This window comes from Xenopus tropicalis, chromosome 8 (assembly GCF_000004195.4).
Source record: "Xenopus tropicalis strain Nigerian chromosome 8, UCB_Xtro_10.0, whole genome shotgun sequence".
Lineage (NCBI taxonomy): Eukaryota > Metazoa > Chordata > Amphibia > Anura > Pipidae > Xenopus > Xenopus tropicalis.
The window spans coordinates 777,420-803,816 of NC_030684.2; the positions used below are offsets into that span (position 1 = coordinate 777,420).

Here is a 26,397-nt window from a genome sequence, read left to right on the forward strand (position 1 = left end):
AGATTCGCTCGCTTGGCGAGGTCAGAAGCAAGCGGATCTTAACCCGATATCCCCACCTATGGGTGGGCGATATCGGGGAACGTGTAGGCTAATTTTGAATTATAACGAAGGGTATAGGCAAAGTCGGTTCGGGGACTGCATCAACGAGCCGATGTGGTCCCTGATCCGACTAGATTTTTTAACCTGCCTGAACGATATCTGGCCGATTTCAGGCCAGATATTGGTCGGACAGGCCCGTCGGTAGTGCCCATACACGGGCAGATTAGCTGCCGAATCAGTCTAAGGGATCCATATCGGCAGCTAGAATCGGTCCGTGTAGACAGAGACAGAGATTGGCTATGGGGTGCCCAAGTGATGTACCTTCTGTGCCATCGGGCTCAGCCTGTTCCTCTCTCTGCTTCTGCTTAAATTTCATGTTTCCCTTGTGCATGACTGCTCCCGTCATCTTGTATATCCCCATCTTTTCTTCAGTAGTGAAGCCCAGGATATCTATGGCGCTCTGTGAGTACAGACGGGGGTGAGTTTGCACTCAGTGCTAAGACTCAATCATTAACATTATCTCCAGGATGGTACTACTCACATCCGTAGCCATCAATTCCTCTTCGTCATCGATACTCTTCACTGCAATCTCCCCCTGGCTGATGAAGGCATAGTCGTACGGGTTGGTGGTCAGAAGGAGCATCTCTAAAAGGAAAAATAACCATAGATTTAGGGACGAGATGAAGCCATAAGGTCAAATAGTGCGTTTGAACTGCTGCTAAATGAGAGAAATGAGAGAAAGGGGGCATTACCGACGATCTCGGGTTTCTTGTTGGTCAGGATCTGGTAGAAAATGTGGTAGCTCCTCTCTGCTGAGAGCTGGAACGTAACTCTGGATTTCTCCAGGAGATCTGTAATAGTATAAATGATTAGGTACCAGTGGGCCAAAGAAAGTTCTGAATGATACAGACGCACGTGGGCTGGAACTTACAGGTTTCAATATCAGCGGAAGCCAGTTTTCCTGTGGTTCCAAAGTGGATCCTGATGAATTTACCCTGCGGATTGTGAGTGAGAAGAGGCAGATTAGTACAAATTCTATTGGTGAAGGCGCCGACATGTGACGGTTGAGCCTTTATCTTACAAAGCGAGAGGAGTTGTCATTTCTGACCGTCTTGGCGTTACCGAAGGCCTCGAGCAGGGGGTTGGCCTGAATGATTTGATCCTCCAGCGTCCCCTGCAAGCAATAACGTACACAATCCAATGTAAGCAAACAGTTGGAATAAAAGGTACAAAAATAGCTATTTATATATTTATATGTGGATCTGTAATGTCCGGGGCCGCCATAAAGGGGGTACAGGGGGGACAATCGTCCGGGCTCGGGCGTTTTTAACTTTAAAGGGGGCCTGGCCGTGCTAGAGTTTCCTTATCTCAGGCCCCCTTTAATCAAGTCCGGGCCCTATCCTTTCTGGCGTGCTCCGCTATGTCCCATGGCTCCCCGCTATTTCTGCGCTTTTATAAGGTTGCGCCCGTGCGTACTGACGTCACACAAACGTATAAAAGCACAGAAGTAGCGGCGAGCCGCGGGACATAGCGGAGGACACCACTGGGGTGGAAGTAAGCAGGAGGCGCTGGGGAGGAGGGAAGGGGGAAGCTGGAGGATGCTTGGGGGCCCTGAACGACGCTTGGGGGGGGCCCTGGGGGATCAGGAGGATGCTGGGGGGGGGGGCCCTAGAGGAAGCAGCAGGATGCTGGGGGGGGCAGGAGGATGCTTGGGGGGGGCTGGGGGGAGCTGGAGGATGCTGTGGTTTCCTTAAGGGAAGCAGGAGGATGCTGGGGGGGTCCCTAGAGGAAGCAGCAGGATGCTGGGGGGGGCAGGAGGATGCTTGGGGGGGGCTGGAGGATGCTGTGGTTTCCTTGGGGGAAGCAGGAGGATGCTGGGGGGGAGCAGGAGGATGCTTGGGGGGGCCTGGGGGGAGCCGGAGGATGCTTGGGGGGGCCTGGGGGGAGCCAGAGGATGCTTGGTGGGCCTGGGAGGAAGCAGGAGGATGCTGGGGGTGCCCTGGGGGAAGCAGGAGGATGCTAGGGGGGCCCTGGGGGAAGCAGGAGGATGCTTGGGGGGGGCCCTGGAGGAAGCAGCAGGATGCTGGGGGGGAGAAGGAGGATGCTTGGGGGGGCCTGGGGGGAGCCAAAGGATGCTTGGTGGGCCTGGGAGGAAGCAGGAGGATGCTGGGGGGAGGAACCGGAGGATGCTTGGGTGGCCCGGGAAGAAACAGGAGGATGCTGGGGGGGAGCCGGAGGATGCTGGGGGGGGAGCTGAAGGATGCGGTAGGGAGCAGCAGGAAGCGGTCCATAGTATGAGTAATTTGGGGGAGGACCATCAATGTTTTAGGGGGCCCTGGTACCAATGCAAAACATAACCCCTGGCCACCAATGTTTTAGGGGGGCCCTGACTAACAAAGTCTGTATATCCTTTGTATTGATGGGGGGGGGCCCAGAAAATGTTGTTGTGAGGGGCCCCGTGATTTCTGATGGCGGCCCCAGTAATGTCCATGAAACCCTAACAGTACAGTATATAGGTGCTGTATAAGGCTATGGGGGAAGCAAAGGGAACCAAGAGAATCCAGAGGTTATCAGCCTGGGTATAACGGCCGGTTGGGCAGGTTGGGCAGGTTGGGCAGGTAATGAATCTGTTCCTGATACAGTTCTATGGGTATGTGGGCAGCTGTTCCAGCTCTGTTGCCCAAGCACCGGGCATAGGAACCTGACTTTGGCGGGAGGGGGGCTTATCCCACCCCCCCATTACCTGCAGTCTGTTGGTTGATTCCTTCTTCTTGCTGTCGCCAATAGCTGCAATTGTTGCAAAGTACTGGATGACGCGCTTGGTGTTCACAGTCTTTCCGGCCCCGGATTCTCCGCTAATGGGGGGGGGAGACAAAATATCAATCAGAAGTAAAGGGTGGGGCATCAGGTATAAGGGGGTCATTTGCAATGAAAAACAGCAGAATCAAAGTGTTACGGACGGTCTCTGGGCTCCTTGTCATGCCCTTGTGCCCCCTGGCACCCTAAAACTTTCACCCCCCCATTATATTCCTATAGGTTTTTTTTCTTTGTTTCTAACTCAACACCCATCGATGTAAGGCACCCACCCACCCCACTGGGGTACCTTGTGACCCTGGACACAGTCGCTTGACCTCCTAGTGTCCCGGCAATGATGGCGTCTAGAAACGGGGAGATTAGTCGCCCAAGACAAATCTCCCGTGTCTCGGGCGACTAATCTCCCCGAGTTGCCACCAGTTGCCATCCCACCGGCGAAAATGTAAGTCGCCGGTGGGATGGCACACGCGGCGGTGCGATTTCGGCAAATCGTCGAAAATGGCTCGCGAGGCACCTTCGCCGATTTGCCGAAATCGTCTGCACAGCGTGTGCCATCCCACCGGCGACTTACATTGTCGCCGGTGGGATGGCAATTCGGAGAGATTAGTCGCCCGCGAACAGGGAGATTTGTCACGGGCGACTAATCTCCCCGTGTACCAGAGCCCTAAGAGTGCCCAGCTGGTATATAATACAGGAGATATCCTCTCAGCGCTGTTACCCCCTGCTGGTATATGGTACAGGAGATTCACCCTACTTCTATGTATTATCAGTAACCCAGTGGATAAGTGAGCCTCGGGGGGGGGGGGGGGGGAGTCACAGAGGGGAGAGAGGCCTTTTTTGGAGTAAAAGTGGGGGGAAAACTGGGGGAAAACGCTTTCTCACAGAAATCCGCCTAAATTCCAACTCAACCGCCACTTTCCCATTTTTGGGGAAAGAAAGACTGTCTTTTAGGACATTTTTCCCCACCATTTTCAAAATGGAGAGAAGCTCAGTGTCTCTGTGTATTTGCTAAAAGAGAGTGCAGAGACCTGCAGCAATGCGGGAAGAGCAGAAAGCAGTGTGAAATGGGCAAAACAGTCCAATTGCCGCCATTTTGTTACCATTGAGTAGATGAGCCCTATAGTCTGTCTGTCCCTGTGTGTATATTCGACCAACGCCGGCTCTATAGTGATACCCCTATTAAATGGAAATGTCTCAGCCCAGCAGGGCAGATAGTGGGCAGATAGTGGGCAGATAGTGGGCAGATAGTGGGCAGATAGTGGGCGGCCCCCAAGCTGATTCCTACGTCACTTACGTGATCAGGATTGACTGGTTCTCACGATCTGAAAACAAAAAGATGGAATAACGTCACATTAATGCTCATTGGGAAAGGCCGGGGCTACTAGTAGTGCCCGCTGGGCATCAGCAGATGGTACCTTGTGACATGAACTGATAGGCGTTATCTGAGATGGAGAAGATGTGGGGCGGAGCTTCTTGGCGCTTCTTGCCCCTGTAACCGGCGACAACCTCGGGGTTGTACACTGGCAGCCATTTGTAGGGGTTGACGGTGACGCAGAAGAGGCCGGAGTAGGTCTGAAACAGAGAGACGTCACTAGACATTCCCAGTGTGCCCAGCAGGAGAGTAGCCAATCGGAATGGGGGAGACACAAGGCTAGCAATGGGGGGAGCCAATCAGGGAAGGGGCAGACTCACATAGATCATCCAGGCCGCGTAGCGCTCTTTCAGGTTGTACAGCACCGACGCCTCGTTCAGGTGGGTCAGCATGGCCATGTCCTCAATCTTATCGAACTTGGGGGGGTTCTGGGGGTTAACTTGGTCTTCCCTGACTGTAACCGTCTGAGATAGAGAGAAAAGTGTCACGTTATTACCCCAAATGTGTTACTGTGTATGGTACTTACTGTATATAGTACTTACTGTATATAGCCCTTACTGTATATAGCCCTTACTGTATCTAGCCCTTACTGTATATAGCCCTTACTGTATATAGCACTTACTGTATATAGCCCTTACTGTATATAGCCCTTACTGTATATAGCACTTACTGTATATAGCCCTTACTGTATATAGCCCTTACTGTATATAGCACTTACTGTATATAGCCCTTACTGTATATAGCCCTTACTGTATATAGCCCTTACTGTATATAGCACTTACTGTATATAGCCCTTACTGTATATAGCCCTTACTGTATCTAGCCCTTACTGTATATAGCCCTTACTGTATATAGCACTTACTGTATATAGCCCTTACTGTATATAGCCCTTACTGTATATAGCACTTACTGTATATAGCCCTTACTGTATATAGCCCTTACTGTATCTAGCCCTTACTGTATATAGCCCTTACTGTATGTAGCCCATACTGTATATAGCCCTTACTGTATCTAGCCCTTACTGTATATAGCCCTTACTGTATATAGCACTTACTGTATATAGCCCTTACTGTATATAGCCCTTACTGTATCTAGCCCTTACTGTATATAGCCCTTACTGTATCTAGCCCTTACTGTATATAGCCCTTACTGTATATAGCACTTACTGTATATAGCCCTTACTGTATATAGCCCTTACTGTATATAGCCCTTACTGTATGTAGCCCTTACTGTATATAGCCCTTACTGTATATAGCCCTTACTGTATATAGCCCTTACTGTATGTAGCCCTTACTGTGTATAGCCCTTACTGTATATAGCCCTTACTGTATCTAGCCCTTACTGTATATAGCCCTTACTGTATATAGCACTTACTGTATATAGCCCTTACTGTATATAGCCCTTACTGTATCTAGCCCTTACTGTATATAGCCCTTACTGTATCTAGCCCTTACTGTATATAGCCCTTACTGTATATAGCACTTACTGTATATAGCCCTTACTGTATATAGCCCTTACTGTATATAGCCCTTACTGTATCTAGCCCTTACTGTATATAGCCCTTACTGTATGTAGCCCTTACTGTATATAGCCCTTACTGTATATAGCCCTTACTGTATATAGCCCTTACTGTATATAGCCCTTACTGTATATAGCCCTTACTGTATGTAGCCCTTACTGTATATAGCCCTTACTGTATCTAGCCCTTACTGTATATAGCCCTTACTGTATATAGCCCTTACTGTATGTAGCCCTTACTGTATATAGCCCTTACTGTATCTAGCCCTTACTGTAAATAGCCCTTACTGTATATAGCCCTTACTGTATATAGCCCTTACTGTATATAGCCCTTACTGTATATAGCCCTTACTGTATCTAGCCCTTACTGTATCTAGCCCTTACTGTATGTAGCCCTTACTGTATATAGCCCTTACTGTATCTAGCCCTTACTGTATATAGCCCTTACTGTATATAGCCCTTACTGTATATTGCCCTTACTGTATGTAGCCCTTACTGTATGTAGCCCTTACTGTATATAGCCCTTACTGTATATAGCCCTTACTGTATGTAGCCCTTACTGTATATAGCCCTTACTGTATGTAGCCCTTACTGTATATAGCCCTTACTGTATATAGCCCTTACTGTATATAGCCCTTACTGTATATAGCCCTTACTGTATATAGCCCTTACTGTATGTAGCCCTTACTGTATATAGCACTTACTGTATATAGCCCTTACTGTGTATAGTACTTACTGTATATAGCCCTTACTGTATATAGCCCTTACTGTATATAGCCCTTACTGTATATAGCACTTACTGTATATAGCCCTTACTGTATATAGCCCTTACTGTATGTAGCCCTTACTGTATATAGCACTTACTGTATATAGCCCTTACTGTATATAGCCCTTACTGTATATAGCCCTTACTGTGTATAGTACTTACTGTATATAGTACTTACTGTATATAGCCCTTACTGTATATAGCCCTTACTGTGTATAGCACTTACTGTATATAGCCCTTACTGTGTATAGTACTTACTGTATATAGCCCTTACTGTGTATAGTACTTACTGTATATAGTACTTACTGTATATAGCCCTTACTGTATATAGCCCTTACTGTATATAGCCCTTACTGTATATAGCCCTTACTGTATATAGCCCTTACTGTATGTAGCCCTTACTGTATATAGCACTTACTGTATATAGCCCTTACTGTGTCTAGTACTTACTGTGTATAGCCCTTACTGTATATAGCACTTACTGTGTGTAGCCCTTACTGTATGTAGCCCTTACTGTATATAGCCCTTACTGTATATAGCACTTACTGTGTGTAGCCCTTACTGTATGTAGCCCTTACTGTATATAGCCCTTACTGTATGTAGCCCTTACTGTATATAGCACTTACTGTATATAGCACTTACTGTATATAGTACTTACTGTATATAGCCCTTACTGTATATAGCCCTTACTGTATATAGCACTTACTGTGTGTAGCCCTTACTGTATGTAGCCCTTACTGTATATAGCACTTACTGTATATAGCCCTTACTGTATATAGCCCTTACTGTGTATAGCCCTTACTGTGTATAGCCCTTACTGTATATAGCCCTTACTGTATATAGCCCTTACTGTATGTAGCCCTTACTGTATATAGCCCTTACTGTGTATAGCCCTTACTGTGTATAGCCCTTACTGTATATAGCCCTTACTGTATATAGCCCTTACTGTATGTAGCCCTTACTGTATATAGCACTTACTGTATATAGCCCTTACTGTGTATAGTACTTACTGTATATAGCCCTTACTGTATGTAGCCCTTACTGTGTATAGCCCTTACTGTATATAGCCCTTACTGTATATAGCCCTTACTGTGTATAGCCCTTACTGTATATAGCCCTTACTGTATATAGCACTTACTGTATGTAGCCCTTACTGTATATAGCACTTACTGTGTATAGCCCTTACTGTATATAGCACTTACTGTATATAGCCCTTACTGTATATAGCCCTTACTGTGTATAGCCCTTACTGTATATAGCCCTTACTGTATATAGCCCTTACTGTATATAGCCCTTACTGTGTATAGCCCTTACTGTATATAGCCCTTACTGTATATAGCCCTTACTGTATATAGCACTTACTATATGTAGCCCTTACTGTATATAGCACTTACTGTGTATAGCCCTTACTGTATGTAGCCCTTACTGTATATAGCCCTTACAGTATATAGCCCTTACTGTATATAGCACTTACTGTATATAGCCCTTACTGTATATAGCCCTTACTGTATATAGCCCTTACTGTATATAGCCCTTACTGTATATAGCCCTTACTGTATATAGCACTTACTGTATATAGCACTTACTGTGTATAGCACTTACTGTATATAGCCCTTACTGTATATAGCACTTACTGTGTATAGCCCTTACTGTATATAGCCCTTACTGTATATAGCCCTTACTGTATATAGCACTTACTGTGTATAGCACTTACTGTATATAGCCCTTACTGTATGTAGCCCTTACTGTATATAGCACTTACTGTGTGTAGCCCTTACTGTGTATAGCCCTTACTGTATATAGCCCTTACTGTATGTAGCCCTTACTGTATATAGCCCTTACTGTATGTAGCCCTTACTGTATATAGCCCTTACTGTATATAGCACTTACTGTATATAGCCCTTACTGTATATAGCCCTTACTGTGTATAGCCCTTACTGTGTATAGCCCTTACTGTATGTAGCCCTTACTGTATATAGCACTTACTGTATGTAGCCCTTACTGTATATAGCCCTTACTGTATATAGCACTTACTGTATATAGCACTTACTGTATGTAGCCCTTACTGTATATAGCCCTTACTGTATATAGCCCTTACTGTATATAGCCCTTACTGTATATAGCCCTTACTGTATGTAGCCCTTACTGTATATAGCCCTTACTGTATATAGCACTTACTGTATATAGCCCTTACTGTATATAGCACTTACTGTATATAGCCCTTACTGTGTATAGCCCTTAATGTATATAGCCCTTACTGTATATAGCCCTTACTGTGTATAGCACTTACTGTATATAGCCCTTACTGTATGTAGCCCTTACTGTGTATAGCCCTTACTGTATATAGCCCTTACTGTATATAGCCCTTACTGTATGTAGCACTTACTGTGTATAGCCCTTACTGTATATAGCCCTTACTGTATATAGCCCTTACTGTATGTAGCCCTTACTGTATATAGCACTTACTGTATATAGCCCTTACTGTGTATAGTACTTACTGTATATAGCCCTTACTGTATGTAGCCCTTACTGTGTATAGCCCTTACTGTGTATAGCCCTTACTGTATGTAGCCCTTACTGTATATAGCCCTTACTGTATATAGCCCTTACTGTATATAGCCCTTACTGTATATAGCCCTTACTGTGTATAGCCCTTACTGTATATAGCCCTTACTGTATGTAGCCCTTACTGTATATAGTACTTACTGTGTGTAGCCCTTACTGTATGTAGCCCTTACTGTATATAGCCCTTACTGTATATAGCACTTACTGTATATAGCCCTTACTGTATATAGCCCTTACTGTGTATAGCCCTTACTGTGTATAGCCCTTACTGTATGTAGCCCTTACTGTATATAGCACTTACTGTGTGTAGCCCTTACTGTATGTAGCCCTTACTGTATATAGCCCTTACTGTATATAGCCCTTACTGTATATAGCACTTACTGTATATAGCCCTTACTGTATATATCACTTACTGTGTATAGCCCTTACTGTGTATAGCCCTTAATGTATATAGCCCTTACTGTATATAGCCCTTACTGTATATAGCCCTTACTGTATATAGCCCTTACTGTATATAGCCCTTACTGTATATAGCCCTTACTGTATATAGCACTTACTGTGTATAGCCCTTACTGTGTATAGCCCTTAATGTATATGGCCCTTACTGTATATAGCCCTTACTGTATATAGCCCTTACTGTATATAGCCCTTACTGTATATAGCCCTTACTGTATATAGCCCTTACTGTATATAGCCCTTACTGTATATAGCACTTACTGTGTATAGCCCTTACTGTATATAGCCCTTACTGTATATAGCCCTTACTGTATATAGCACTTACTGTATATAGCCCTTACTGTGTATAGCACTTACTGTATATAGCCCTTACTGTATATAGCCCTTACTGTATATAGCCCTTACTGTATATAGCCCTTACTGTATGTAGCACTTACTGTATATAGCCCTTACTGTGTATAGCACTTACTGTATATAGCCCTTACTGTATATAGCCCTTACTGTATATAGCCCTTACTGTATATAGCCCTTACTGTATATAGCCCTTACTGTATGTAGCACTTACTGTGTATAGCCCTTACTGTGTATAGCCCTTAATGTATATAGCCCTTACTGTATATAGCCCTTACTGTATATAGCACTTACTGTATATAGCCCTTACTGTATATAGCCCTTACTGTATATAGCACTTACTGTGTATAGCCCTTACTGTGTATAGCCCTTAATGTATATAGCCCTTACTGTATATAGCCCTTACTGTATATAGCCCTTACTGTATATAGCACTTACTGTATATAGCCCTTACTGTATATAGCCCTTACTGTATATAGCCCTTACTGTATGTAGCCCTTACTGTATGTAGCACTTACTGTGTATAGTACTTACTGTATATAGCACTTACTGTATATAGCCCTTACTGTATATAGCCCTTACTGTATATAGCCCTTACTGTGTATAGCACTTACTGTATATAGCCCTTACTGTATGTAGCCCTTACTGTGTATAGCCCTTACTGTATATAGCCCTTACTGTATATAGCCCTTACTGTATATAGCCCTTACTGTATATAGCCCTTACTGTATGTAGCCCTTACTGTATGTAGCACTTACTGTGTATAGTACTTACTGTATATAGCACTTACTGTATATAGCCCTTACTGTATATAGCCCTTACTGTATATAGCCCTTACTGTGTATAGCACTTACTGTATATAGCCCTTACTGTATGTAGCCCTTACTGTGTATAGCCCTTACTGTATATAGCCCTTACTGTATATAGCCCTTACTGTATGTAGCACTTACTGTATATAGCCCTTACTGTATATAGCCCTTACTGTATGTAGCCCTTACTGTATATAGCCCTTACTGTATATAGCACTTACTGTATATAGCCCTTACTGTATATAGCCCTTACTGTATGTAGCACTTACTGTATATAGCCCTTACTGTATATAGCACTTACTGTATATAGCCCTTACTGTATATAGCCCTTACTGTATGTAGCCCTTACTGTATATAGCCCTTACTGTATATAGCACTTACTGTATATAGCCCTTACTGTATATAGCACTTACTGTGTGTAGCCCTTACTGTATGTAGCCCTTACTGTATATAGCACTTACTGTATATAGCCCTTACTGTATATAGCACTTACTGTGTATAGCCCTTACTGTATATAGCACTTACTGTATATAGCCCTTACTGTGTATAGCACTTACTGTGTATAGCCCTTACTGTATGTAGCCCTTACTGTATATAGCACTTACTGTATATAGCCCTTACTGTATATAGCACTTACTGTATATAGCCCTTACTGTATATAGCCCTTACTGTATATAGCCCTTACTGTATATAGCACTTACTGTATATAGCCCTTACTGTATGTAGCACTTACTGTATATAGCCCTTACTGTATATAGCCCTTACTGTATATAGCCCTTACTGTATATAGCCCTTACTGTATATAGCCCTTACTGTATATAGCCCTTACTGTATATAGCCCTTACTGTATATAGCCCTTACTGTATATAGCCCTTACTGTATATAGCCCTTACTGTATGTAGCACTTACTGTATATAGCCCTTACTGTATATAGCCCTTACTGTATATAGCCCTTACTGTATATAGCCCTTACTGTGTGTAGCCCTTACTGTATATAGCCCTTACTGTATATAGCCCTTACTGTATATAGCCCTTACTGTATGTAGCACTTACTGTATCTAGCCCTTACAGTATATAGCCCTTACTGTATATAGCACTTACTGTGTATAGCACTTACTGTATATAGCCCTTACTGTGTGTAGCCCTTACTGTATATAGCCCTTACTGTATATAGCCCTTACTGTATATAGCCCTTACTGTATATAGCCCTTACTGTATATAGCCCTTACTGTGTATAGCCCTTACTGTATATAGCCCTTACTGTATATAGCCCTTACTGTGTGTAGCCCTTACTGTATATAGCCCTTACTGTATATAGCACTTACTGTATATAGCCCTTACTGTGTATAGCCCTTACTGTATATAGCCCTTACTGTATATAGCACTTACTGTATATAGCACTTACTGTATATAGCCCTTTCTGTGTATAGCCCTTACTGTGTATAGCCCTTACTGTGTATAGCCCTTACTGTATATAGCCCTTACTGTATATAGCCCTTACTGTGTATAGCCCTTACTGTGTATAGCCCTTACTGTATATAGCCCTTACTGTATATAGCACTTACTGTATATAGCCCTTACTGTGTATAGCCCTTACTGTATATAGCCCTTACTGTATATAGCCCTTACTGTATATAGCCCTTACTGTATATAGCCCTTACTGTATATAGCACTTACTGTATATAGCCCTTACTGTATATAGCCCTTACTGTATATAGCACTTACTGTATATAGCCCTTACTGTATATAGCCCTTACTGTATATAGCCCTTACTGTATGTAGCCCTTACTGTATGTAGCCCTTACTGTATATAGCCCTTACTGTATATAGCACTTACTGTATATAGCCCTTACTGTATATAGCCCTTACTGTATATAGCACTTACTGTGTATAGCCCTTACTGTATATAGCCCTTACTGTATATAGCACTTACTGTATATAGCCCTTACTGTATATAGCCCTTACTGTATATAGCACTTACTGTATATAGCCCTTACTGTATATAGCCCTTACTGTATATAGCACTTACTGTATATAGCACTTACTGTGTATAGCACTTACTGTGTATAGCCCTTACTGTATATAGCCCTTACTGTATATAGCCCTTACTGTATATAGCCCTTACTGTATATAGCACTTACTGTATATAGCCCTTACTGTATATAGCCCTTACTGTATATAGCCCTTACTGTATATAGCCCTTACTGTATATAGCACTTACTGTATATAGCACTTACTGTGTATAGCCCTTACTGTATGTAGCCCTTACTGTATATAGCCCTTACTGTATATAGCACTTACTGTATATAGCCCTTACTGTATATAGCACTTACTGTATACAGCACTGCCCCCTGTATATACAGCACTCACTGACCCCCCCATATAAGAGCCAATGGCGTTACCTTATCATCCACGGTATTGACGGTGACTTTGCCGCCATCGCGGGAGACGACGGTCCCCTTCACATACAGCTCCTTGTCATCGTGCACAAAGCAGGAATTCTTGGCATCGAAGGGCTTGTTCTGCGCCTCCAGCCTCTCCTTCTCAGGCTTGCGCAGGAACGGGGCCGCCACCCCGAATACCGACATCTCTGCGTCCGACGCCATGCCGCTACTCACTGCCGGCGAGAGGGAGGGTTAGGGGGTAGCTTCTATCTGCCCCAATGGCATCATCATACCCCCCATTCTGTGATACTGCCCCAATGGCATCATCATACCCCCCTATTCTGTGATACTGCCCCAATGGCATCATCATACCCCCCTATTCTGTGGTACTGCCCCAATGGCATCATCATACCCCCCCATTCTGTGGTACTGCCCCAATGGCATCATCATACCCCCCCTATTCTGTGATACTGCCCCAATGGCATCATCATACCCCCCTATTCTGTGGTACTGCCCCAATGGCATCATCATACCCCCCTATTCTGTGGTACTGCCCCAATGGCATCATCATACCCCCCTATTCTGTGATACTGCCCCAATGGCATCATCATACCCCCCTATTCTGTGATACTGCCCCAATGGCATCATCATACCCCCCTATTCTGTGATACTGCCCCAATGGCATCATCATACCCCCCCATTCTGTGATACTGCCCCAATGGCATCATCATACCCCCCTATTCTGTGATACTGCCCCAATGGCATCATCATACCCCCCCTATTCTGTGATACTGCCCCAATGGCATCATCATACCCCCCTATTCTGTGATACTGCCCCAATGGCATCATCATACCCCCCCATTCTGTGGTACTGCCCCAATGGCATCATCATACCCCCCCTATTCTGTGGTACTGCCCCAATGGCATCATCATACCCCCCTATTCTGTGGTACTGCCCCAATGGCATCATCATACCCCCCTATTCTGTGATACTGCCCCAATGGCATCATCATACCCCCCCATTCTGTGATACTGCCCCAATGGCATCATCATACCCCCCCTATTCTGTGGTACTGCCCCAATTGCATCATCATACCCCCCCTATTCTGTGATACTGCCCCAATGGCATCATCATACCCCCCTATTCTGTGATACTGCCCCAATGGCATCATCATACCCCCCCATTCTGTGATACTGCCCCAATGGCATCATCATACCCCCCTATTCTGTGATACTGCCCCAATGGCATCATCATACCCCCCATTCTGTGATACTGCCCCAATGGCATCATCATACCCCCCCATTCTGTGATACTGCCCCAATGGCATCATCATACCCCCCTATTCTGTGGTACTGCCCCAATGGCATCATCATACCCCCCTATTCTGTGATACTGCCCCAATGACATCATCATACCCCCCCTATTCTGTGATACTGCCCCAATGGCATCATCATACCCCCCCATTCTGTGATACTGCCCCAATGGCATCATCATACCCCCCTATTCTGTGATACTGCCCCAATGGCATCATCATACCCCCCCATTCTGTGATACTGCCCCAATGGCATCATCATACCCCCCCATTCTGTGATACTGCCCCAATGGCATCATCATACCCCCTATTCTGTGATACTGCCCCAATGGCATCATCATACCCCCCTATTCTGTGGTACTGCCCCAATGGCATCATTATACCCCCCCTATTCTGTGATACTGCCCCAATGGCATCATCATACCCCCCCATTCTGTGATACTGCCCCAATGGCATCATCATACCCCCCTATTCTGTGGTACTGCCCCAATGGCATCATCATACCCCCCCTATTCTGTGGTACTGCCCCAATGGCATCATCATACCCCCCTATTCTGTGATACTGCCCCAATGGCATCATCATACCCCCCTATTCTGTGATACTGCCCCAATGGCATCATCATACCCCCCTATTCTGTGATACTGCCCCAATGGCATCATCATACCCCCCCATTCTGTGATACTGCCCCAATGGCATCATCATACCCCCCTATTCTGTGATACTGCCCCAATGGCATCATCATACCCCCCCTATTCTGTGATACTGCCCCAATGGCATCATCATACCCCCCTATTCTGTGATACTGCCCCAATGGCATCATCATACCCCCCCATTCTGTGGTACTGCCCCAATGGCATCATCATACCCCCCCTATTCTGTGGTACTGCCCCAATGGCATCATCATACCCCCCTATTCTGTGGTACTGCCCCAATGGCATCATCATACCCCCCTATTCTGTGATACTGCCCCAATGGCATCATCATACCCCCCATTCTGTGATACTGCCCCAATGGCATCATCATACCCCCCCTATTCTGTGGTACTGCCCCAATTGCATCATCATACCCCCCCTATTCTGTGATACTGCCCCAATGGCATCATCATACCCCCCTATTCTGTGATACTGCCCCAATGGCATCATCATACCCCCCCATTCTGTGATACTGCCCCAATGGCATCATCATACCCCCCTATTCTGTGATACTGCCCCAATGGCATCATCATACCCCCCCATTCTGTGATACTGCCCCAATGGCATCATCATACCCCCCCATTCTGTGATACTGCCCCAATGGCATCATCATACCCCCCTATTCTGTGGTACTGCCCCAATGGCATCATCATACCCCCCTATTCTGTGATACTGCCCCAATGACATCATCATACCCCCCCTATTCTGTGATACTGCCCCAATGGCATCATCATACCCCCCCATTCTGTGATACTGCCCCAATGGCATCATCATACCCCCCTATTCTGTGATACTGCCCCAATGGCATCATCATACCCCCCATTCTGTGATACTGCCCCAATGGCATCATCATACCCCCCCATTCTGTGATACTGCCCCAATGGCATCATCATACCCCCCTATTCTGTGATACTGCCCCAATGGCATCATCATACCCCCCTATTCTGTGGTACTGCCCCAATGGCATCATTATACCCCCCTATTCTGTGATACTGCCCCAATGGCATCATCATACCCCCCATTCTGTGATACTGCCCCAATGGCATCATCATACCCCCCTATTCTGTGGTACTGCCCCAATGGCATCATCATACCCCCCCTATTCTGTGATACTGCCCCAATGGCATCATCATACCCCCCCTATTCTGTGATACTGCCCCAATGGCATCATCATACCCCCCCTATGCTGTGATACTGCCCCAATGACATCATCATACCCCCCTATTCTGTGATACTGCCCCAATGGCATCATCATACCCCCCCTATTCTGTGATACTGCCCCAATGACATCATCAATACCCCCCTATTCTGTGATACTGCCCCAATGGCATCATTATACCCCTCTATTCTGTGGTACTGCCCCAATGGCATCATCATACCCCCCCTATGCTGTGATACTGCCCCAATGGCATCATCATACCCCCCCTATTCTGTGATACTGCCCCAATGACATCATCATACCCCCCTATTCTGTGATACTGCCCCAATGGCATCATCATACCCCCCTATTCTGTGATACTGCCCCAATGGCATCATCATACCCCCCTATTCTGTGATACTGCCCCAATGACATCATCATACCCCCCGTATTCTGTGGAACTGCCCCAATGGCATCATCATACCCCCCCTATTCTGTGATACTGCCCCAATGGCATCATCATACCCCCCCTATTCTGTGATACTGCCCCAATGGCATCATCATACCCCCCTATTCTGTGATACTGCCCCAATGGCATCATCATACCCCCCTATTCTGTGGAACTGCCTTCGCTCCCACTGTCCCCCCACATCAGACATAACTGGTCTGTACATCTTTATGTATATAATATACTAGCAACTAACTGATAGGTAAGTACTTACCTCTTGTCTCCCCCGAACCAGAAAGGAACCCTCAGTCTGCAACACAAACACACAACTCACACTAACCTGCTATTAGGCATTATTTGTATTAATAGTTATTGGCCAAAAATATTCTTGGGGGGGGGGGGGGGAGATAAGCCTGAGCTCTTTAGGTAGATAGGGGAAGGAACAGACTAGATGGGACAGACATAAGGCAGTACTGGGGGGGGGGGGGGGGTGTTGTTAAGCCTGAGCTCTTTAGGTAGATAGGGGAAGGGACAGACTAGATGGGACAGACATAAGGCAGTACTGGGGGGGGGGGGGGATAAGCCTGAGCTCTTTAGGTAGATAGGGGAAGGGACAGACTAGATGGGACAGACATAAGGCAGTACTGGGGGGGGGGGGGGGGGATAAGCCTGAGCTCTTTAGGTAGATAGGGGAAGGGACAGACTAGATGGGACAGACATAAGGCAGTACTGGGGGGGGGGGGGGGATAAGCCTGAGCTCTTTAGGTAGATAGGGGAAGGGACAGACTAGATGGGACAGACATAAGGCAGTACTGGGGGGGGGGGTGTTGTTAAGCCTGAGCTCTTTAGGTAGATAGGGGAAGGGACAGACTAGATGGGACAGACATAAGGCAGTACTGGGGGGGGGTGTTGTTAAGCCTGAGCTCTTTAGGTAGATAGGGGAAGGGACAGACTAGATGGGACAGACATAAGGCAGTACTGGGGGGGGGGGGTGTTGTTAAGCCTGAGCTCTTTAGGTAGATAGGGGAAGGGACAGACTAGATGGGACAGACATAAGGCAGTACTGGGGGGGGGGGGATAAGCCTGAGCTCTTTAGGTAGATAGGGGAAGGGACAGACATAAGGCAGTACTGGGGGGGGGGGGGGGGGGGGGGGGGGATAAGCCTGAGCTCTTTAGGTAGATAGGGGAAGGGACAGACTAGATGGGACAGACATAAGGCAGTACTGGGGGGGGGGGGGGGGATAAGCCTGAGCTCTTTAGGTAGATAGGGGAAGGGACAGACTAGATGGGACAGACATAAGGCAGTACTGGGGGGGGGGGGGGGGGGATAAGCCTGAGCTCTTTAGGTAGATAGGGGAAGGGACAGACTAGATGGGACAGACATAAGGCAGTACTGGGGGGGGGGGGGGGGGATAAGCCTGAGCTCTTTAGGTAGATAGGGGAAGGGACAGACTAGATGGGACAGACATAAGGCAGTACTGGGGGGGGGGGGGGGATAAGCCTGAGCTCTTTAGGTAGATAGGGGAAGGGACAGACTAGATGGGACAGACATAAGGCAGTACTGGGGGGGGGGGGGGGGATAAGCCTGAGCTCTTTAGGTAGATAGGGGAAGGGACAGACTAGATGGGACAGACATAAGGCAGTACTGGGGGGGGGGGGGGGGGGATAAGCCTGAGCTCTTTAGGTAGATAGGGGAAGGGACAGACTAGATGGGACAGACATAAGGCAGTACTGGGGGGGGGGGGGGGGGATAAGCCTGAGCTCTTTAGGTAGATAGGGGAAGGGACAGACTAGATGGGACAGACATAAGGCAGTACTGGGGGGGGGGGGGGGGGATAAGCCTGAGCTCTTTAGGTAGATAGGGGAAGGGACAGACTAGATGGGACAGACATAAGGCAGTACTGGGGGGGGGGGATAAGCCTGAGCTCTTTAGGTAGATAGGGGAAGGGACAGACTAGATGGGACAGACATAAGGCAGTACTGGGGGGGGGGGGGGGGATAAGCCTGAGCTCTTTAGGTAGATAGGGGAAGGGACAGACTAGATGGGACAGACATAAGGCAGTACTGGGGGGGGGGGGGGATAAGCCTGAGCTCTTTAGGTAGATAGGGGAAGGGACAGACTAGATGGGACAGACATAAGGCAGTACTGGGGGGGGGGGGGGATAAGCCTGAGCTCTTTAGGTAGATAGGGGAAGGGACAGACTAGATGGGACAGACATAAGGCAGTACTGGGGGGGGGGGGGATAAGCCTGAGCTCTTTAGGTAGATAGGGGAAGGGACAGACTAGATGGGACAGACATAAGGCAGTACTGGGGGGGGGGGGGGGATAAGCCTGAGCTCTTTAGGTAGATAGGGGAAGGGACAGACTAGATGGGACAGACATAAGGCAGTACTGGGGGGGGGGGGGATAAGCCTGAGCTCTTTAGGTAGATAGGGGAAGGGACAGACTAGATGGGACAGACATAAGGCAGTACTGGGGGGGGGGGGTGTTGTTAAGCCTGAGCTCTTTAGGTAGATAGGGGAAGGGACAGACTAGATGGGACAGACATAAGGCAGTACTGGGGGGGGGGGGGGGGGATAAGCCTGAGCTCTTTAGGTAGATAGGGGAAGGGACAGACTAGATGGGACAGACATAAGGCAGTACTGGGGGGGGGGGGGTGTTGTTAAGCCTGAGCTCTTTAGGTAGATAGGGGAAGGGACAGACTAGATGGGACAGACATAAGGCAGTACTGGGGGGGGGGGGGATAAGCCTGAGCTCTTTAGGTAGATAGGGGAAGGGACAGACTAGATGGGACAGACATAAGGCAGTACTGGGGGGGGGGGGGGGGATAAGCCTGAGCTCTTTAGGTAGATAGGGGAAGGGACAGACTAGATGGGACAGACATAAGGCAGTACTGGGGGGGGGGGGGGGGATAAGCCTGAGCTCTTTAGGTAGATAGGGGAAGGGACAGACTAGATGGGACAGACATAAGGCAGTACTGGGGGGGGGGGGTGTTGTTAAGCCTGAGCTCTTTAGGTAGATAGGGGAAGGGACAGACTAGATGGGACAGACATAAGGCAGTACTGGGGGGGGGGGGGGGGATAAGCCTGAGCTCTTTAGGTAGATAGGGGAAGGGACAGACATAAGGCAGTACTGGGGGGGGGGGGGGGGGGGGGGGGATAAGCCTGAGCTCTTTAGGTAGATAGGGGAAGGGACAGACTAGATGGGACAGACATAAGGCAGTACTGGGGGGGGGGGGATAAGCCTGAGCTCTTTAGGTAGATAGGGGAAGGGACAGACTAGATGGGACAGACATAAGGCAGTACTGGGGGGGGGGGGGGGGATAAGCCTGAGCTCTTTAGGTAGATAGGGAAGGGACAGACTAGATGGGACAGACATAAGGCAGTACTGGGGGGGGGGGGGGGGATAAGCCTGAGCTCTTTAGGTAGATAGGGGAAGGGACAGACTAGATGGGACAGACATAAGGCAGTACTGGGGGGGGGGGATAAGCCTGAGCTCTTTAGGTAGATAGGGGAAGGGACAGACTAGATGGGACAGACATAAGGCAGTACTGGGGGGGGGGGGGGGGATAAGCCTGAGCTCTTTAGGTAGATAGGGGAAGGGACAGACTAGATGGGACAGACATAAGGCAGTACTGGGGGGGGGGGGTGGATAAGCTTGAGCTCTTTAGGTAGATAGGGGAAGGGACAGACTAGATGGGACAGACATAAGGCAGTACTGGGGGGGGGTGGGGGGGGATAAGCCTGAGCTCTTTAGGTAGATAGGGGAAGGGACAGACTAGATGGGACAGACATAAGGCAGTACTGGGGGGGGGGGGGTGTTGTTAAGCCTGAGCTCTTTAGGTAGATAGGGGAAGGGACAGACTAGATGGGACAGACATAAGGCAGCACTGGGGGGGGGGGGGGTTGTTAAGCCTGAGCTCTTTAGGTAGATAGGGGAAGGGACAGACTAGATGGGACAGACATAAGGCAGTACTGGGGGGGGGGGATAAGCCTGAGCTCTTTAGGTAGATAGGGGGAAGGGACAGACTAGATGGGACAGACATAAGGCAGTACTGGGGGGGGGGGGGGGATAAGCCTGAGCTCTTTAGGTAGATAGGGGAAGGGACAGACTAGATGGGACAGACATAAGGCAGTACTGGGGGGGGGTGTTGTTAAGCCTGAGCTCTTTAGGTAGATAGGGGAAGGGACAGACTAGATGGGACAGACATAAGGCAGTACTGGGGGGGGGGGGGGATAAGCCTGAGCTCTTTAGGTAGATAGGGGAAGGGACAGACTAGATGGGACAGACATAAGGCAGTACTGGGGGGGGGGGGGGGGGATAAGCCTGAGCTCTTTAGGTAGATAGGGGAAGGGACAGACTAGATGGGACAGACATAAGGCAGTACTGGGGGGGGGGGGGGGGGGATAAGCCTGAGCTCTTTAGGTAGATAGGGGAAGGGACAGACTAGATGGGACAGACATAAGGCAGTACTGGGGGGGGGTACGGGTTCCAGGGGAGAGACAGGGATGGGGGGCAGACATAAGGCAGTACTGGGGGGGGGTACGGGTGCCAGGGGAGAGACAGGGATGGGGGGCAGACATAAGGCAGTACTGGGGGGGGTACGGGTTCCAGGGGAGAGACAGGGATGGGGGGCAGACATAAGGCAGTACTGGGGGGGGGGGGGGATAAGCCTGAGCTCTTTAGGTAGATAGGGGAAGGGACAGACTAGATGGGACAGACATAAGGCAGTACTGGGGGGGGGGGGATAAGCCTGAGCTCTTTAGGTAGATAGGGGAAGGGACAGACTAGATGGGACAGACATAAGGCAGTACTGGGGGGGGGTACGGGTTCCAGGGGAGAGGACAGGGATGGGGGGCAGACATAAGGCAGTACTGGGGGGGGGTACGGGTGCCAGGGGAGAGACAGGGATGGGGGGCAGACATAAGGCAGTACTGGGGGGGGTACGGGTTCCAGGGGAGAGACAGGGATGGGGGCAGACATAAGGCAGTACTGGGGGGGGGGGGGATAAGCCTGAGCTCTTTAGGTAGATAGGGGAAGGGACAGACTAGATGGGACAGACATAAGGCAGTACTGGGGGGGGGTAGATAGGGGGAGGGACAGACTAGATGGGACAGACATAAGGCAGTACTGGGGGGGGGGGGGGGGATAAGCCTGAGCTCTTTAGGTAGATAGGGGAAGGGACAGACTAGATGGGACAGACATAAGGCAGTACTGGGGGGGGGTAGATAGGGGGAGGGACAGACTAGATGGGACAGACATAAGGCAGTACTGGGGGGGGGGGGGGGAAAGCCTGAGCTCTTTAGGTAGATAGGGGAAGGGACAGACTAGATGGGACAGACATAAGGCAGTACTGGGGGGGGGGATAAGCCTGAGCTCTTTAGGTAGATAGGGGAAGGGACAGACTAGATGGGACAGACATAAGGCCGTACTGGGGGGGGGGATAAGCCTGAGCTCTTTAGGTAGATAGGGGAAGGGACAGACATAAGGCAGTACTGGGGGGGGGGGTACGGGTTCCAGGGGAGAGACAGGGATGGGGGGCAGACATAAGGCAGTACTGGGGGGGGTACGGGTTCCAGGGGAGAGACAGGGATGGGGGGCAGACATAAGGCAGTACTGGGGGGGGGGGGTACGGGTTCCAGGGGAGAGACAGGGATGGGGGGCAGACATAAGGCAGTACTGGGGGGGGGTACGGGTGCCAGGGGAGAGACAGGGATGGGGGCAGACATAAGGCAGTACTGGGGGGGGTACGGGTTCCAGGGGAGAGACAGGGATGGGGGGCAGACATAAGGCAGTACTGGGGGGGGGTACGGGTGCCAGGGGAGAGACAGGGATGGGGGCAGACATAAGGCAGTACTGGGGGGGGTACGGGTGCCAGGGGAGAGACAGGGATGGGGGGCAGACATAAGGCAGTACTGGGGGGGGGGGAACGGGTTCCAGGGGAGAGACAGGGATGGGGGGCAGACATAAGGCAGTTACTGGGGGGGGGGGTACGGGTTCCAGGGGAGAGACAGGGATGGGGGGCAGACATAAGGCAGTACTGGGGGGGGTACGGGTGCCAGGGGAGAGACAGGGATGGGGGGCAGACATAAGGCAGTACTGGGGGGGGTACGGGTTCCAGGGGAGAGACAGGGATGGGGGGCAGACATAAGGCAGTACTGGGGGGGGGGAACGGGTTCCAGGGGAGAGACAGGGATGGGGGGCAGACATAAGGCAGTACTGGGGGGGGGTACGGGTGCCAGGGGAGAGACAGGGATGGGGGGCAGACATAAGGCAGTACTGGGGGGGGGGTACGGGTGCCAGGGGAGAGACAGGGATGGGGGGCAGACATAAGGCAGTACTGGGGGGGGGTACGGGTGCCAGGGGAGAGACAGGGATGGGGGGCAGACATAAGGCAGTACTGGGGGGGGGGTACGGGTGCCAGGGGAGAGACAGGGATGGGGGGCAGACATAAGGCAGTACTGGGGGGGGTACGGGTGCCAGGGGAGAGACAGGGATGGGGGGCAGACATAAGGCAGTACTGGGGGGGGTACGGGTGCCAGGGGAGAGACAGGGATGGGGGGCTGACATAAGGCAGTACTGGGGGGGTACGGGTGCCAGGGGAGAGACAGGGATGGGGGGCAGACATAAGGCAGTACTGGGGGGTGGGTACGGGTGCCAGGGGAGAGACAGGGATGGGGGGCAGACATAAGGCAGTACTGGGGGGGGGAACGGGTTCCAGGGGAGAGACAGGGATGGGGGCAGACATAAGGCAGTACTGGGGGGGGTACGGGTGCCAGGGGAGAGACAGGGATGGGGGCAGACATAAGGCAGTACTGGGGGGGGGGAACGGGTTCCAGGGGAGAGACAGGGATGGGGGGCAGACATAAGGCAGTACTGGGGGGGGTACGGGTGCCAGGGGAGAGACAGGGATGGGGGGCAGACATAAGGCAGTACTGGGGGGGGGTACGGGTGCCAGGGGAGAGACAGGGATGGGGGGCTGACATAAGGCAGTACTGGGGGGGGGTACGGGTTCCAGGGGAGAGACAGGGATGGGGGGTACGGGTGCCAGGGAGAGACAGGGATGGGGGGCAGACATAAGGCAGTACTGGGGGGGGGGGTACGGGTGCCAGGGGAGAGACAGGGATGGGGGGCAGACATAAGGCAGTACTGGGGGGGGGGTACGGGTTCCAGGGGAGAGACAGGGATGGGGGGCAGACATAAGGCAGTACTGGGGGGGGTACGGGTGCCAGGGGAGAGACAGGGATGGGGGGCAGACATAAGGCAGTACTGGGGGGGGTACGGGTTCCAGGGGAGAGACAGGGATGGGGGGCAGACATAAGGCAGTACTGGGGGGGGGGGAACGGGTTCCAGGGGAGAGACAGGGATGGGGGGCAGACATAAGGCAGTACTGGGGGGGTACGGGTGCCAGGGGAGAGACAGGATGGGGGCAGACATAAGGCAGTACTGGGGGGGGGGGGGTACGGGTGCCAGGGGAGAGACAGGGATGGGGGGCAGACATAAGGCAGTACTGGGGGGGGTACGGGTTCCAGGGGAGAGACAGGGATGGGGGGCAGACATAAGGCAGTACTGGGGGGGGGTACGGGTGCCAGGGGAGAGACAGGGATGGGGGGCAGACATAAGGCAGTACTGGGGGGGGTACGGGTTCCAGGGGAGAGACAGGGATGGGGGGCAGACATAAGGCAGTACTGGGGGGGGGGGAACGGGTTCCAGGGGAGAGACAGGGATGGGGGCAGACATAAGGCAGTACTGGGGGGGTACGGGTGCCAGGGGAGAGACAGGGATGGGGGGCAGACATAAGGCAGTACTGGGGGGGGGGGGTACGGGTGCCAGGGGAGAGACAGGGATGGGGGGCAGACATAAGGCAGTACTGGGGGGGTACGGGTTCCAGGGGAGAGACAGGGATGGGGGGCAGACATAAGGCAGTACTGGGGGGGGGTACGGGTGCCAGGGGAGAGACAGGGATGGGGGGCAGACATAAGGCAGTACTGGGGGGGTACGGGTTCCAGGGGAGAGACAGGGATGGGGGGCAGACATAAGGCAGTACTGGGGGGGGGGGAACGGGTTCCAGGGGAGAGACAGGGATGGGGGGCAGACATAAGGCAGTACTGGGGGGGGTACGGGTGCCAGGGGAGAGACAGGGATGGGGGGCAGACATAAGGCAGTACTGGGGGGGGGGTACGGGTGCCAGGGGAGAGACAGGGATGGGGGGCAGACATAAGGCAGTACTGGGGGGGGGTACGGGTGCCAGGGGAGAGACAGGGATGGGGGGCTGACATAAGGCAGTACTGGGGGGGTACGGGTGCCAGGGGAGAGACAGGGATGGGGGGCAGACATAAGGCAGTACTGGGGGGGGGGTACGGGTGCCAGGGGAGAGACAGGGATGGGGGGCAGACATAAGGCAGTACTGGGGGGGGGGTACGGGTTCCAGGGGAGAGACAGGGATGGGGGGCAGACATAAGGCAGTACTGGGGGGGGGGGGGTACGGGTGCCAGGGGAGAGACAGGGATGGGGGGCAGACATAAGGCAGTACTGGGGGGGGTACGGGTGCCAGGGGAGAGACAGGGATGGGGGGCAGACATAAGGCAGTACTGGGGGGGGGTACGGGTGCCAGGGGAGAGACAGGGATGGGGGGCAGACATAAGGCAGTACTGGGGGGGGGGTACGGGTTCCAGGGGAGAGACAGGGATGGGGGGCTGACATAAGGCAGTACTGGGGGGGTACGGGTGCCAGGGGAGAGACAGGGATGGGGGGCAGACATAAGGCAGTACTGGGGGGGGGGTACGGGTGCCAGGGGAGAGACAGGGATGGGGGGCAGACATAAGGCAGTACTGGGGGGGGGGGTACGGGTTCCAGGGGAGAGACAGGGATGGGGGGCAGACATAAGGCAGTACTGGGGGGGGGGGGTACGGGTGCCAGGGGAGAGACAGGGATGGGGGGCAGACATAAGGCAGTACTGGGGGGGGTACGGGTGCCAGGGGAGAGACAGGGATGGGGGGCACTTACCCAGCAGAGGATGCTGTGAGTGTGGGGGCAGTGGGACCGGCTGGATATATAGGCCCGGCCCAGCTACGTAGGAAACAATGGAATCCCATTCTTCTTTGTGCGGCGCCTATTTATATCCCTTTAATGCTCACACTCAGGATGCTTTTGTCACGCTCCTGAAGGAGGGGGCGCACGTTGGCAGGGGGGGGTTTATGGGGGGCATACCAAGGAGATGGCAATCATTGCTGGAGCTCAGATGCCGCTCGTAACCCAACAGGAACGTCACTCCCAATAAAACCCACTCGGGACTTGGCTCACCCCCCCCCCGGCACACTGGCACATTGGCACGCTGGCACACTGGCACATTCGCACCGGGCTTGTTGTCATTACTGGTGCCAAGGTAACGCAGAGGCCACAGGGCACCCCAGTGCCACCATGATACAGAGCTGCAGTAGGGTTATCTATAAGGATATTACCCCCACCCCCAGTTTTCTATAAACTGTCATGTAACAGGCAAGAGGCAAAGTGGGGCCTGGGGGGGTACAATGTACTTTGTGGAAGAACATGGCGCCCCGATGTTGGATTCAATAACCCCCACGTGCCCAACTGGGCAGGGACACCTGTGCCCAACGTACCACAGCACAGGCCCGTACGCTACTTACTGCTGGTACCCAGTGTTTAAAGGGGCGGTGCACCTTTAAATTAACCCTTAGTATGATGCAGACAAGCATATTCCCAGACACTC

General features: G+C 50.7%; 1 protein-coding gene across 1 annotated transcript in view; it reads right to left on the reverse strand.

Annotated features, from left to right (window-relative positions):
* The window catches only part of LOC101730386 (myosin-4-like), a 34,311-nt gene extending 8,581 nt beyond the window's left edge, over positions 1-25,730 (reverse strand). Inside the window, exons 1-12 of the mRNA XM_031891361.1 lie at positions 25,674-25,730; positions 16,941-16,976; positions 13,093-13,307; positions 4,546-4,689; positions 4,269-4,425; positions 4,148-4,175; positions 2,783-2,894; positions 1,121-1,213; positions 971-1,034; positions 792-890; positions 581-684; positions 361-499 (exon numbers count right to left, since the gene is read on the reverse strand). Coding sequence (XP_031747221.1) covers positions 361-499; positions 581-684; positions 792-890; positions 971-1,034; positions 1,121-1,213; positions 2,783-2,894; positions 4,148-4,175; positions 4,269-4,425; positions 4,546-4,689; positions 13,093-13,296 — 1,144 coding nt within the window. The 5' untranslated portion in view covers positions 13,297-13,307; positions 16,941-16,976; positions 25,674-25,730. The remainder of the gene's footprint in view (positions 1-360; positions 500-580; positions 685-791; positions 891-970; positions 1,035-1,120; positions 1,214-2,782; positions 2,895-4,147; positions 4,176-4,268; positions 4,426-4,545; positions 4,690-13,092; positions 13,308-16,940; positions 16,977-25,673) is intronic.
* Positions 25,731-26,397: the final 667 nt, after the last annotated feature.